This window comes from Parus major, chromosome 1A, assembly GCF_001522545.3.
Source record: "Parus major isolate Abel chromosome 1A, Parus_major1.1, whole genome shotgun sequence".
In the NCBI taxonomy this organism is placed as follows: domain Eukaryota; kingdom Metazoa; phylum Chordata; class Aves; order Passeriformes; family Paridae; genus Parus; species Parus major.
In genome coordinates this window covers 18,777,803-18,791,321 of record NC_031773.1, presented here as the reverse complement: position 1 = coordinate 18,791,321, position 13,519 = coordinate 18,777,803, and the positions used below count along the sequence as shown (strand labels likewise).

The 13,519-nt window shown below is 39.1% G+C and overlaps 1 protein-coding gene across 2 annotated transcripts in view; it reads left to right on the top strand.

Moving 5' to 3' along the window:
• MAPK11 (mitogen-activated protein kinase 11) overlaps positions 1-13,519 on the top strand; it is a 30,441-nt gene that overhangs the window by 412 nt on the left and 16,510 nt on the right. For both annotated transcript variants that reach the window (XM_015627467.3, XM_015627466.3), the window contains exon 2: positions 12,739-12,868. In XM_015627467.3, coding sequence (XP_015482953.1) covers positions 12,739-12,868 — 130 coding nt within the window. The remainder of the gene's footprint in view (positions 1-12,738; positions 12,869-13,519) is intronic.

Sequence of the window (13,519 nt, the reverse complement as noted above, 5' to 3'; positions counted from 1 at the left end):
CCCGGGGCAGCCCCTGCCCGCCCTCCTGGGGCCGTCCCCCGGGCTCCGGGCACCGAGTGACCGCCCGCCCCTGGACCGCTGCCGCCTGGTGCTGCTCCCGCCCGAGGGAGAATTGCCCCGAAGCCGGGAATCCTGCACAGTCATGGCGGTCCCGAGAGGGGAGGACGGGCTGGCGGCGGCGGGGCTCGGAAGGGCTGTCCGAGCCGGGTCCGCCGCTGGCCGGGAGGGCTCCCGGCGGCCGCGGCCGTTCCAGCCGGGGCTATAGCGGGACATCCCGCCAGGCCCCGGGCAGCCACGGCGCGGGGAGAGTCCTGTCCGCCGAGACAATGGGAGCAGCCCCTGGAGAGGGGCAGGCTGAGGGAGAAGACGGGATGCCCACCCGCTGTTTTCGGGGGGATCGCAAATTGGGACAGATTGCCGCCCAAGGGCGCCCTCGTCTTAAGGGTTTAGAAGCGTTGGCCACATGTCATAAAACGTTTCTCTTTCTTTGGTAATTCCTTCGTCAGGCTTGCCCCCTCGGGAACTCCCAGTGCAGGTTGGGCTGTTACTTTAGTATTTGATGCACACTTTTACTATGCTTATAATAGCTTTGAATCAATTTTTGGAAATAAGAGTGGCGTTTAAGGGGTTTTTGAGAAAGAGTCGTGTTTCTTTTGTATGCTGTGTGAGTGGAATTATGTAAAACAATCCATAATGGGCCTTTAAATAGAAGTACTACTTGAAATAAAAATATTGTAAAAAAATTCTTTAGAACTGTTTTTTGCCATGCTCTAAACTCATGTAGTAGTTTCACTTTTTCTCCACAGTCAGATACCAGAGAACACTTCTGAAGTTTTGTATCAGTTACTTCATTCTCTAGCTCTGTGAAATGTCCAAGTTTATACATAAACTAGGAATATGCATTTAAAAAAATCTATCAGCAGAAACACTTGGGACTGGTGTGAAGTTATCTTTGAATTCTTCTCTTTTTTATTATTTCTAATTTGTGCTTGCACCTGGGAGGTCTAGGCAAATACTATGTGAATGTCAATACCTGCCGTTGCAGCTAGCATGTGATGATCTGCTGGGAATAATTCCACAACGACTTAATTTATTTACACTATAAAAATCTTAGTTTGTGAAATAAAAGAGGAGAAAGTAAACTAAGAGCTGGATGTTTATACAGTAGCAGAGTAACTACTTTTGTGTTCCAATTGAAACTGCATTTCCAGTTATGAATTCTATTCATATTTATGCTGACATAGTTTTGAGGGAAAGACCTACTTTACTGAATTTTGTAATAAGATGTCAAGACTTTTGAGAAATTGCAAAGGAAGTGAAAACGTTGTGGTTCTCTTGCTGCACAGCTGGTGCTTTGGTTTTTGAAACTGCACAGCCAAGGAAATCCTAGTAATTTTTATCAATTGCAAAGCCTATGAACTGAGAAGTAAAATGGAGACTGGAAGATGCTATGAGAAAGGTTTACTCAAAAATAGACATTTAAAAATAGAATATAGCAATAAAACATTGCTCTGTATTAATAGCCTTGTTAACATCAATGAAGTATAAACCCAAACAGAAGCTTGAATGTGTGGAAAAGGTATGCATCTCTCTGAGAAAAGCCATCTATTTTTAGTGTCTATTGAAATTGATTTCTTTTCTGTCTGTGTGCATGTGCTTTACCCAGGAGACCTACGAAATGCAGCCATTCCCTTGAGAAATATGCTGTATTACTTCTGTGAATAGTTGTACTCCTGTTCAGTAAAATATCTAAAAACATATTCAAGTCTTACAGAAACTACTGGAATTAAACAAATTCTTAAGGGCTTTGATAAATAGAAGCTAAAGCCCTGAACTCCAAATGCTGGCTTTTAAATGAGAACAGAGTTGCTCTAACAAATTTTTTCTACCTCAGTGAAACTGTTCTCTTGGCCTACCCTTTTTTTTTTTTACAGTAAATTATTCGTCATAGCCTGTAGACTTGGGTACTGAATTGATAACTGGTAATAAGAAACATATTGTAAATACTTGCATTTAAGCATCTTTTGCTGGCAGCTCAAAACCAGTAGAATGGTTTGTGTCAGGAGGCTGTGTTTTGGCCCAATTTATTAACATTTCATATGTCCAAGAGAATTTGTGTCTGAGTTAGCTGCAGATGCACCATATCTGCTGTGGATAGATATTACTGGTTTAAAACAGATTCACTTTTAGAGAGAGATCTGCACCAAGCACAGTGCTTTGGGGGTTTTTTTGATGTTGTTGTTTATACACACGGAATAGGTAGAAACCCCAAATCTTCCCTTATATAAAGAGCTCTATTGCTTTTCTCACTTTTTAAATGACATATCACAAAGAATATTTGGTTTTGGAAATCCTCCAAACTCAGCTGCACTGCCAAGCAGAGTTGCACCTTAGCATATATGTGAATCACAGAGAGAACTGTGAGGTCTTTCTCTCAAGTGGTTAATCCTTGCAGTACTTTTTGTGTTACTCTTTTACTTCAGCTCTGTGCAAAGCTTCCTTTAACCTGAACTTTTTCCTATGGCCATTCAAGCTCCTGTATGTTCTGTCATTTGCCAGTCAGATCTGATTTTATAAGTTTAGAAAAAAAAAATTAAAGCTGGGTTGGGGGGGGAGTCTGTAGTTTAGTTACAAGTAAAATTATCACTGGCATTTTCAGCAGTACATTTTACTTAATTTCTCTTTTTTTCTAAACCTTGGGTTTTATTAACAAGTATTAAATTTACATGCACAACTGGTTTGGTCTGGAATTGGTTTTGTGCTATAGCTTTGCCTATTGAGGGGAGGGGTTTATTATTAGACAATTATTTTAACTTCTCAGGCTAAAATTTGGTTAAATTTAAAGTTTTCTTGAAAAAATACATTTTTGGTGTCCAGCCATTGTAGTTGGATTTACCTCTCACAGAGGTTAAAGAGCTGGTTGACTCTTAAGGGACCTGACACCAGACCTGCTAATTGAGAGTTTTGCCCCATTTAAGTTATATTATGCCATTTAGAAAGGAAGCAAGATTGCTTCCTTTCATACTTCTACAACCCTTTCTTTTCAGTTCTAGAGAAAAGCAACTGTCTAAGTCAAACTGAATTTTAAATTCTTATTCCTTATGGTTCTGCTTTTTAAAATAAGAATTCTGTCTATATTTGAGTCTTCTAACTGTCCCAGTGATATTGCTTATAAAAGGAACCTTTAGCCTGGAGCATCTGTGCTTTCAGCTGTGTTGCCCTGGTAGTTCTACTGTGGTTTGGTACCTGACCACCTTTTCCTCTGGGAGGTAGCATTGTTACCTGCTTGAGAAAGAGCTTCATCTTTTAAAAAAACTTCTTATTATACCAAAAATTATGTAACATGTACAGATTTTTGGTTTGCTGTTCTTTGGATCTTTTTAAAGCCAGTATGCCTCTTTTTATGCCAGCTTTTGTAAACTGCCTTCTAACCTATTTAGTCCTATTTTTGCCTGGGAGGGATTGACGGCATTCTGCAGCATGCTGTCTCTGATCTCTCCAACAGGTTGTTTCCATCAGCATATTGCAGGCTCTGTGTTCCGCTTTCTTTGGAAAGAACAGACCTTGTAAGATGAACCAAGCTGAATTCAGGGTTTCTTCATAACCATAAACTTCTGCACGGTTTTCTCAGTCTGTTGGCATCAATAGTATTTACATTCAGTATCTTTTGATTTTAAGACTACACAATGCCTAACACCAACTCAGTGACCTAACACATTTTTAAGAAGAGGCCTGCTAAGTCAGAGTGTAATGGCACAGGCCTCAGTTCAAAAAAAGCAGGAAAGCAAAGCCTGCCTTAAGTCATTGACAACACCTCAGCATCCCTCTATCCTGTTAACTTTAAGCATATGCTTAATTTGGTTTTTGTCCTGGCTAATTTTGGGTAAAAATCGGGGAAGATGAAATGGTGTTTAGCCTACAGTTTTGCTTTGAGGAAGTAAAAGTGGAAAAATAGAAGCAGAAGGCTCTAATCTTGAAGTTTAACCCCTTCTTTCCTGCCATTTATTCCATTTTATGCTTCTGGTTAGATGGTACTCACAAATGTTTTGAGGGCATTGGCTTGCAATACTGGAACATAACACTGCTGCTACCATCCTTTTTACATTGAGGAACTCTAAGAAGATGCTAAGACAACTCAGTAGCGTTTGAGGGTCATTAAAAGCTGGTATAAATTGATTTTAGGCAACAAAGAAAAAAATTCCTTCATCCAAGACTGTACTTGATGATTTCAGGAGTGTTTTTTAAAGTATCCATTTAGTTAGCTGTAGTGATACTAAGTCTATGATTTCAACTGTGAGATCAGGTTGCTGGAGTTATGGTGTGTATCAGTGTAGCACTGCATGCTACATTAAATAGTAAATGCTGAGATAAACTTTGAGAATAGTAGAAACACACAACTGCTGTATGTAAATACAGCTGGAAACTGAAGATGGTATAGATCTTTACAGGCTAAATGCACAATCCCAGGTATGTGTGGATTTTAGTGGACTCCCTTTGAACATCTTTCTGATTAAGTCTTTTGTTTTCAATATAAACACAGGGGCTGAATTTCATCTTACAAATGGTTATAATTATTATAAACTTTTCACACAACGTTGTTAAAATTCTGCAGTCCAAGATCTGATAGGAGTTGTCTATTTTTGGTATGCAGCATTTAGAAAGAAAGTGTTGAAGTCTTTCTTTAATTGTGCAGATATTTACAATGGACCCCTCTAAGCATATTCAAACACTTGCTTGAAAACTAAGATGAAGTTTCATAGGCTGATATGAGAGCCCAGTCAGAGGAGGACATGTCTTAAAAGTCAGTATATGTAATATCAATATTTAGAAACAAGGCCTTGAATGTGAGGTTGCAACAGAGAGAACTAAATAAAAGGGGTTGCAGGGTCAATGTTACTGACTAGAAGGAGGATTTTTGCAGCAGTATTGCTGAAATGAATGGAGGAAAATAAACGAAGCAACAAAAAAATGTTACAGAGTGAAAAAGACCCTCAGAGGAACATAAAGAAATAGCCATTAGAAATAAGGACATGGTGGGATTTGTGGCTGCAAAGCCAAGGAAGGTCAAGAATTTAGGAATTTTTGTGAAAGATACATGAAGAAATATGAATATGGAAGGGTGTTTCTGGGCACTGGCTGGGGAGACATCACTAGAGAGTTTGTTGAGATGGTTTTGTGGAGTGCTAGGGGTGGAATGCTGATTACATGTCATTCCTTTGTCTGGGTTCATCCTGAGTATTTTCCAGCTGTTGGAACAGTGTAGTTAACTGACTTGGAAAAGGAAAGGGAAGCAGGATGGTAATTAGTGGTGTCAAGGTCCCTATTTTAAATGAGAATGTCTAATAACTCTTTTAATGAGGGAGATGTTTGTGAAGAAGGATGAGAAAGGCTGAGAATTGCTGTGATAAAGATTTCTGTGTAGGGCGCTTGTGGAATAGCTTGGGAGCAGATGACATCTGAGTGTGTTCGAGGAGGGTGATAGAGGGATTTGTAGGAAAGGTGAAAAAAAAGACAAGGTTAAGAAGCGGGGACTTTGTATTGTGCAGGTTTTCTTTCACAGGGAATTAATGAGATCTTTCTTAGAGAAAGGGTAGGCATGGGATGGTAGAGAGATGAGAGGCATGAGTTGAACCAGTTGTGGCAAAGAGGCAACAAGGGTCATGGAATGGCAGCCTTCAGTGTGTCTCTAAGAATACATTAACAGAGGGTATTCTCTGCAGGTCTCCTCCATCCTTACTTCAATATATTTTTTTATGATACATACCTGCCTGACTACATGAGGCAGCAGTGGCTTAGCTGCCTCCTTTCCTGTCCTGCTGTAAGCCATGGTTACAGCTGGGGACACAGTCCCTGTCCCAAAGACCTGAAAGTCTTAGGGCCTGGTTGCTTGGTTCAGTACAGCTTCAGAAGGAGCTGTTTGCAATTTCAGAACCTATTTTTTGATTGATACCAAAAATGCAGTATCTTGGTTCTGCCCATACGGTTGGAAAGGAAGAGGCCATTTCAAACCCCTATGTAACCTGGGAATAAATTGCTACCATTTCATATTTTGGCTGTTACAGAGAGGAAACAGGAAATGTGAAGAGGTGGGAGGAGGAATAGGAAAAAGAAGGACAAAATATGTGCGATTTTGTCTGTATAGGTTTGTTTAATGCTTTTGAAAGCACCAATATTTTTCACGTTAAACTTTATTTCCAGATTAACTGTAAGCATTTCTAACTGAAGTTTCAATGGCCACAATGTATAAGTACCTGCCAGTCTTTTTTTTTAAATACTGAATGGAACACATTTGTCACTAGCAGTGTACTGGCTTAGTGGTAGCTGACTGATATTCTTGTTTACTTCCTGACATTTGGCTTAGGCTGTGTAGAGTACATGATTATTTTAGTATCCATGAGCTGGTTGCACATGTTGAGGGAGCTAACAGCTTATGGCCCTAACCTTCTGTACGTTTTTCTCACTACCATGATTTTAAATGCATCATTCGCACTCATAGAAGCTGTGCTGTCTGTAGCTTCACCTAAAAAGGTGTGACTGCTCCTCTGTAAAGTTATTTAAATGCTTAAGTCACTGTGGAGGCATGGGAGACAGATCAAAAAAATAAAATATGGCTTGTGGATTCAGAGGCTGATACAGGACTTTCATGATCACGTTCCATTGAATGAAAACTGGTGATGTATTCACATAAATATGTGGAGAGTGATTATTTTTTAGTATTTTCAATGTCTGCTTAAAACAAAAAAACAGCATATTTTTATGTTGGTTATAGAACAATTATGTTGCATATGTAAGAGATATTTTGTGGGTTTATATTTCGATTTAGGGTAAATTAATCTGAGATAATTAACATTCATTGGACTAAAACCAAAACCATTGCTGCTAGTGCTCAGGATGGTGTGTTGGAATAATATCCAAGTTAGGGGATGTAATTTTTACAGTACAGTAACCTGTCATCATCAAGCAAGTCGATTTTTTTGTCTAATGAGCAGATTAACATGTAGTTTCAGAGCTTCCCATTACTCATCCTAATGCTGTTTTTTCTTACTACCATCTAGTTTTTCTTTATGGTTTCCATTTGATGCACATATATGTTGTGATTTGTGTGGTTTAGCAAAGAAACCTTACAGCTAGCTCTTCACGAGTGAAAATCACCAACATGAACTTGCAAAACAGTAACAAAACATTTATAAAGAAGAACCAAATGAACCATTTCCTGGGTTTACTTTACTCCTTAACTTAAAATGGCTGCAGATAGCTGTTTCCTTTCCTCTTGTTTCACTGCCAGTAGCTGATATGGTCCATTTGCTGGTATTCAATGTTTGCTATGTGTGGCTTTTTTCATGACTACTCCATATCTCAATAAAAAAAAGGCTCTTTATTTAAATTAAAAATAAATAAAAATTTGTATTTTGAGGAAGAAGAACAAGATAGATAAATCCCAGATGAAAAAACCCACAAACTAAACCTTGCAAATAAAAAATAAATCCATGTTTTTCATGTGGTGGCTTTCTTTCACTTACATGACATTTATGAGATGTGTAAAAAAGGGTTGTTATTCACAAATAACAGGATGTTATTTGGGTTGTAGGAACCCAAATGACATGCAATTACTAGAAAATGTCCCAGGGCAGGGTTCCCATGGTCCCTCTTTTCTATCTGACTTGGCAGTGCCTGGTGCAGTAAGGGCTGCCTCTATTAGTGATGAGATTCCCTGAGTGTTGACCCTTCTTCAGTTCTTTCCCCTTCAATACCTAATCACATAGATCGACTGTTGTTGCTTGTTTTTTCTCAGAAATTTAGGCTTTTACAAATTAAGAGGACATCTGTCCACAAGAAAGTTCATGTTTCCTCCAGTGGAAGGAGTTAGTGGGTACTTGAAAGGTGCTGAGATATCCAGATAAGAATTCAAAATTGTGAGCCTGTGTTTTGAGCATGAATTGCATTTTTGGGGTTTTTCTTTTTTGTTGTTGTCTTTCTCTTAACAGTTACATGTAATGGGGATTTTTTTGCATGTTTTGGAGGAATGTGACCCAGTGAAGGAAAGAAATGCGTGCTGCAGTGAAAGAAACAAAAATAGAATCCTGGAACAATGTGGAGAAACACCAGACCCAGTGTCACTGTCACATGTGCTGTGTCCAGCATTCTGTCCAAGTTTTGGTATAGTCCAGCCAGTTTCAAACTTCTGATTATGTAAAGGTAACAGCCTCACAAGCTGAGACACTGAATTATATTAAAAAAAGATCAGAAAAGTTAGTCTTCTGGGTTTTGCACCTAACTCCAAATCAGTTGCTTAGACTGCATATACCTAAATAATTTTTACAGCTATGTTTGTGAAAGACTTTATAGACAATCAAAATCTTGTGGTTATCCAGAGTGATGGAGATGGAATATTGTCTCACACAGGTAACATACAGCAAATGGGAATGTTGCTGGAGACATAAGACTGACACCATGTACAACCAGCTTTGGGTCATGCCTTCATTCTGCATCAGCTACACCTGAGCTAGCGAGCTGAGGAAGGAAGAGAACTCATAGACTGAACGCTGCATTCAAGATGTAGTTTTTCCAGGCACTGTGGGTAGTGCTGTGCCCAGCTAGTAAGCCCTGTCTGAGCCCAAAGCATTAGGAATTTCAGGCACTGGCTGTAATTCAAGGGGACCAGCTGATTCCAGGAAGGATTCTTCCTGCATTGGATACTGGAGTTTACTGAATAGGATACAAGTTGGCTCCATGTGTGGTTTTTAAGATCAGGCTCCTACAAACAGTCCTCCAGCTGCTGGAGAAAATTTGATCCCAAAGACTAAGTAGCCACAGGTGAACAATGTGCTTCTAGTCCCAAAATCCCTGAGGGGTCTGAGCAGGCTGCACACATGAATGGCATGTCTGTCCAGTTTTACTGCTCTGCAACCACAGAGGATAAACTCCATTGATACTAGGGAAATTACTGTATGTACAGTTTTTTTGTTTATAAGTTATAAACATCAGCTACCAAAATCCATATCTCATCAAAAGTTATAAAGTTATCTTGAGGCTGTTTAACTCCCATGCTTTCTGCCTCGAGTTTTTGGACTGCAGTAGCTTCCTACATTCAAACTTTTCTCTGAAATCTTAAGAACTGGGAAAAGTGTGCATATAACTAAAAATTGATATTTCATCTAGTGGAACTTCAATAGAATTATTAACTATAGGAGTTGACAACACTAAAAAAGTGAGTCTAATTTAAGCAATGATTGAAAATCACACTAAACCAAAGTCTCTAATCTGTGTGAAAATGATGCCATCCTGGCAGAGTAATGGCTTTTTATCCTTGATCTTGAAAAGGAGAGACAGCAAAAAATGTGTCATAACTCTGATGGGTTCTGGGTCAAGAATGATATATCTGGAAAAGCTATTGCCATGATTGTTACAAATTTGCTTCTTGATAGTGGTAGTTCTATTTCTTTCTAAATTATGATAGAAAGCCTAAAGTAGTGCTATTTGACATTATGATTAAATTTTATTATATTTTGTTTCAAGTATTAAATTGTTCTTATACCAACACCTAAGGTTTACTTTTTCTTTCTGAGGTGGAGGTAGACAGGAGTGAGAAAGCAGCAGTGTAGCACTTAGTTGCCAGCTGCAGTTAAACTATGACAAAGGGCCTCTACTCCTTTTCTTCCCTGTTAAATCAAACTAGTTAACAGCATGGGTTTGGGGGATTTTTAAGAAGAAATTTTCAGTCATTTTAATCATGCTGGTTACAGGCCTCCCAAGGAAGGATTTACAGGTGCCAAGCACAGGTGGGCCCATACTTTTGATGTGACTGGAGCTAGAGATGTCCTCTCCAGGGACTACTTTGAAAGCTGAGAGTTCATGGGGAAATCACACAGAAAAAGAAGCAACGCATCCTGCCACCTAATAGTTTAGTCAGCAGCTGATGGGGGATTCAGGGGACACACCAGATTGTAGCTATGATGATATAATAGCAAGACAGAGACATCTAGTCTTAAAATGTGATCACAGAGGCAGTAGCAGAGATCACATATGCAAGTCCTCCTTGAATCTGACAAACAAGACAGTTCAAACAACATGAAACATGAAACATATTTTTGAATGCTTTACTGCTAATAACTTGAATTATGATGATGGTACACCAGGCAAGGAAGGAGTCTAAAGGCATTAGCTCTGATTATAATTTGGTACAGTTAGTTGAGCGTGGAAGCATTCATTTAAACCAAGTCACTCCCTGGCCTTTGCAGCTTCATGATTTCCTGTTGGAGGTCTCAGGACTCATCTTGCCTTTTCCTTTTCCTTTTTCTTCCTTTTCCTTTTTCTTCCTTTTCCTTTTTCTTCCTTTTCCTTTTTCTTCCTTTTCCTTTTTTTCCTTTTCCTTTTCCTCCTCCCTCCTTATGCAGTTCCATCTTGGGTCTAAAAAGCTGCTGTCATAAGAATTACTGAAGCTAAAAATATTGTGCTTTGTACCATCTGAAGGCTTTGCAGCCTTGAGTCATACAGAGGATAAAAAGCAATTCATCTTGAAGATCAGTGGTTTTTTAACCACTGAAACTCACATTTGAACTTAGGACTGGGAGGAGAGTGATGTTTATCATGATAATGGGATTTAAAATCTAATTCTTCCTAGCCTTGTATAATGTGTACAGTATTTCACAAACTGGTACAAGCATGAGTGGGAAGGCTTGTGAATTACCAGAAAAGCTGAGATGTTAAGAAAACTGCTGTTTTGAGTGATGTTATTATTTACCTGGATAAACGTTTCCTTTCACCCAAAAATTGGAAAGACAGTGTGCATTTGTGAGACTTGGCAGTGTTCTCCAGTGGTTTTGTTGCCCATGACTAAACACAAGACAATTACATCTAATCTTTGTTATATTAGAAGCTAAGCATTGGCTTCCTTTTAATTTCTTTAGATTTATTTGTGCAACCTTCATGTTGTCCTTGTAGCTGGTCATGTGAAATTTAAGATATTTCTGTTGTCAGTTCTTCTCACACCATTTGTTCCTTGAGCTGATCTACGTAATTAAGCATCTTCATATCCTGAATAATTCTGTCCTGCCCCACTGTTGGAACAAGTTTCTCTGTTGTATCCCTTCCATCCACTCATCAGAATCATACCAGTCTTCTCCTTCCTATGCATTCTTTCTTCTGCTCAGGAAATGCCCTTTTGGAGGTGCTTTGCAAAACCACAGCACTCTTCACCTTTAAAACTTGCCAGAAGATCAGCTTCTATGCTTACAAAAAACTAGCTAAGTAATCTGATTATCTATGTCATTTATCTCATGAGTGACTCCCTCCTTCCACAGAGCCTGCAGGAAGCTTTTTGATTAAATCTATTTGCTTCAATTCTGTCTTTATGAAATTCTGGATTTGCCTCATGGAGGCTGGGTTAACTTTAGGACAATCACATTTCGGATGCCACTGTTCTTCCTCCACATTTGTTAATTGTTTCCTTTGTTTCTTCTGATTAGAAACACCACCTTGTCCTGCAGATAGAGGCTTTGCTCTTCACTTGGCTCTTCATGACTTTATCATAGCACCAAATGTGTGTCAGAGTCCACCTATTTGGAGCTGACTGTAGGTTCAGTGTATTTGTTTGGAAGCAACTCCAGGCACCATCAATGTTTTTTGTCTCTACCAGATGTGCTCTACCATTTATGGGAGTGTTTAAAACACTGTGCAGAAAAAGTTAATAGCATTTGATGTGACTGCTGACCACTGGCATTCTACTCCATGCATTTTTCATGTTGTTTAATTTTTGTGTTTGTAACTCCAAAAACGAAGATAAGTGTGTGGGAAGGCTTTGTTAGTGCTCTCTAGCAAGTACACATAGTGTTATCCACTGTTTAAACTCTTTAAAAACTTCTAAAAACCAGGTATTTTAATTGAACACAATTACTTAATAGGTAAGAGTAACAACTGAAAGAATTTTTTTCTTCTTAAGAGGAGGTAACAAACAGAACCTTTTTGTAATTGTACTATGTAGTGTCATGAAGTAATACATACAGGGATCACTTTTTATCCTTGTGTTACATTTAACTGTGGCTTCTGCTTGTCTTATCTTTCTAATGCCTAAAAAAGAGTGGGTCTTCCCTTGCTTGCAAATACTGACTTGTATATTTAGTGTCCTCTTCAGCAGAGCTCCTCTACGTGTGGGATGTTAAGCACATGCTGTGGATATGTGGGGTGGAGTACAAGACATGCTCATTCTTTACTTGTTGGGAAAGGCATGGCCATGGTTATGTCATCATCCTAACTTGATACCAGTTTGGGGACATTATCATCTGTCAAGCTAATGGTTACATAATAATTAATATTCATAGATTCAAAGGCAGTGTTCCTCCAATTAGTAAAGGTTCCAATTTGCTCAGTAAAAGCAAACTTCATTTTGAATCCCTGTATTCCCTACAAGTCTTGCCTTGGAGCTGGAGGCTGGAGCTGCATGAACGGAGCTAATTGTCTGGTTACTTTTCCTGCCATTTGGGGAAAGGATTGCCTGGGGATGAGTCCTGAACTGCACCATAAGCATTAGTAATTTGCTAGATGGGAAACAAAGCACCTGTGTTTGAATACTTGGGAGTTACTACTGACTAGCTCCCTGGTTGCAGTCCCTGAGTAGAAGGTGAAAGAGGGTAAAGGAAGGGGTAAGAGCCCTCAGGAGAGTGTATGTTCCTTCTGTGAACTGGTTGAGAGCTTTGCTGTAGAACATGCCATCAATGTTGGCTTTTTCTTTCCCTCTTCCAGCTCAGCTTATGATACCAAAACAAGACAGAAGGTGGCAGTGAAAAAGCTTTCAAGACCTTTTCAATCACTTATCCATGCCCGGAGGACCTACCGAGAGCTTCGGTTGCTTAAGCACATGAAGCATGAGAATGTAAGTGGAGAGTGAGTTCTTCCTTTTGGATTTCTATTACAAAAGTTTACAATATAGGCTTAATTTCAGTTTTTCCAAAAGGTGTGTGCAACTGTCTAGCTACCCAAGATACCTGGACCTAGCCACCTTAGATGTAGTGAAGTCACTGGACTTCAGAAACTTTCAGTAACAGGCTGCATTTTTATTTTAAAAATAGCTAAGTAAATCTTGAAGGTGAGGTTAATGGAACTCAAAACAAGTCATCGTACTCCAATAAAGCAATAAAAGTGTTCTATTTACTAGTATTCTAAAAGTATTCTAATTACTAGTGTTGAAACACATTGAAAAATCAGCCCAGGAAAAAAAAAAGACCCCACACCTCAAACCTGCTTTTACTGAATGTGGATTCTGTTGAGAATTAAGGGCAGATTACTCTTGTTAAAATTGACAAGAGTGTAATGGCTAAATGAAAGACAGTAGACCTTCAGATCCCACATAACTGAGTACTGGTCTGAGTTTATGTGGCAAACGATTGATTTCAGTGGAGCCTCCTCTTGCTTAAAGGTAGCTTGATAACTTGAAGCCTGAATAAAATATGATTGATTGAAAAGTATCCCAGAGAAAGGATAAAAAAGTTAACAAAAACAGACCAAGAAAACTCATGAAAGCATG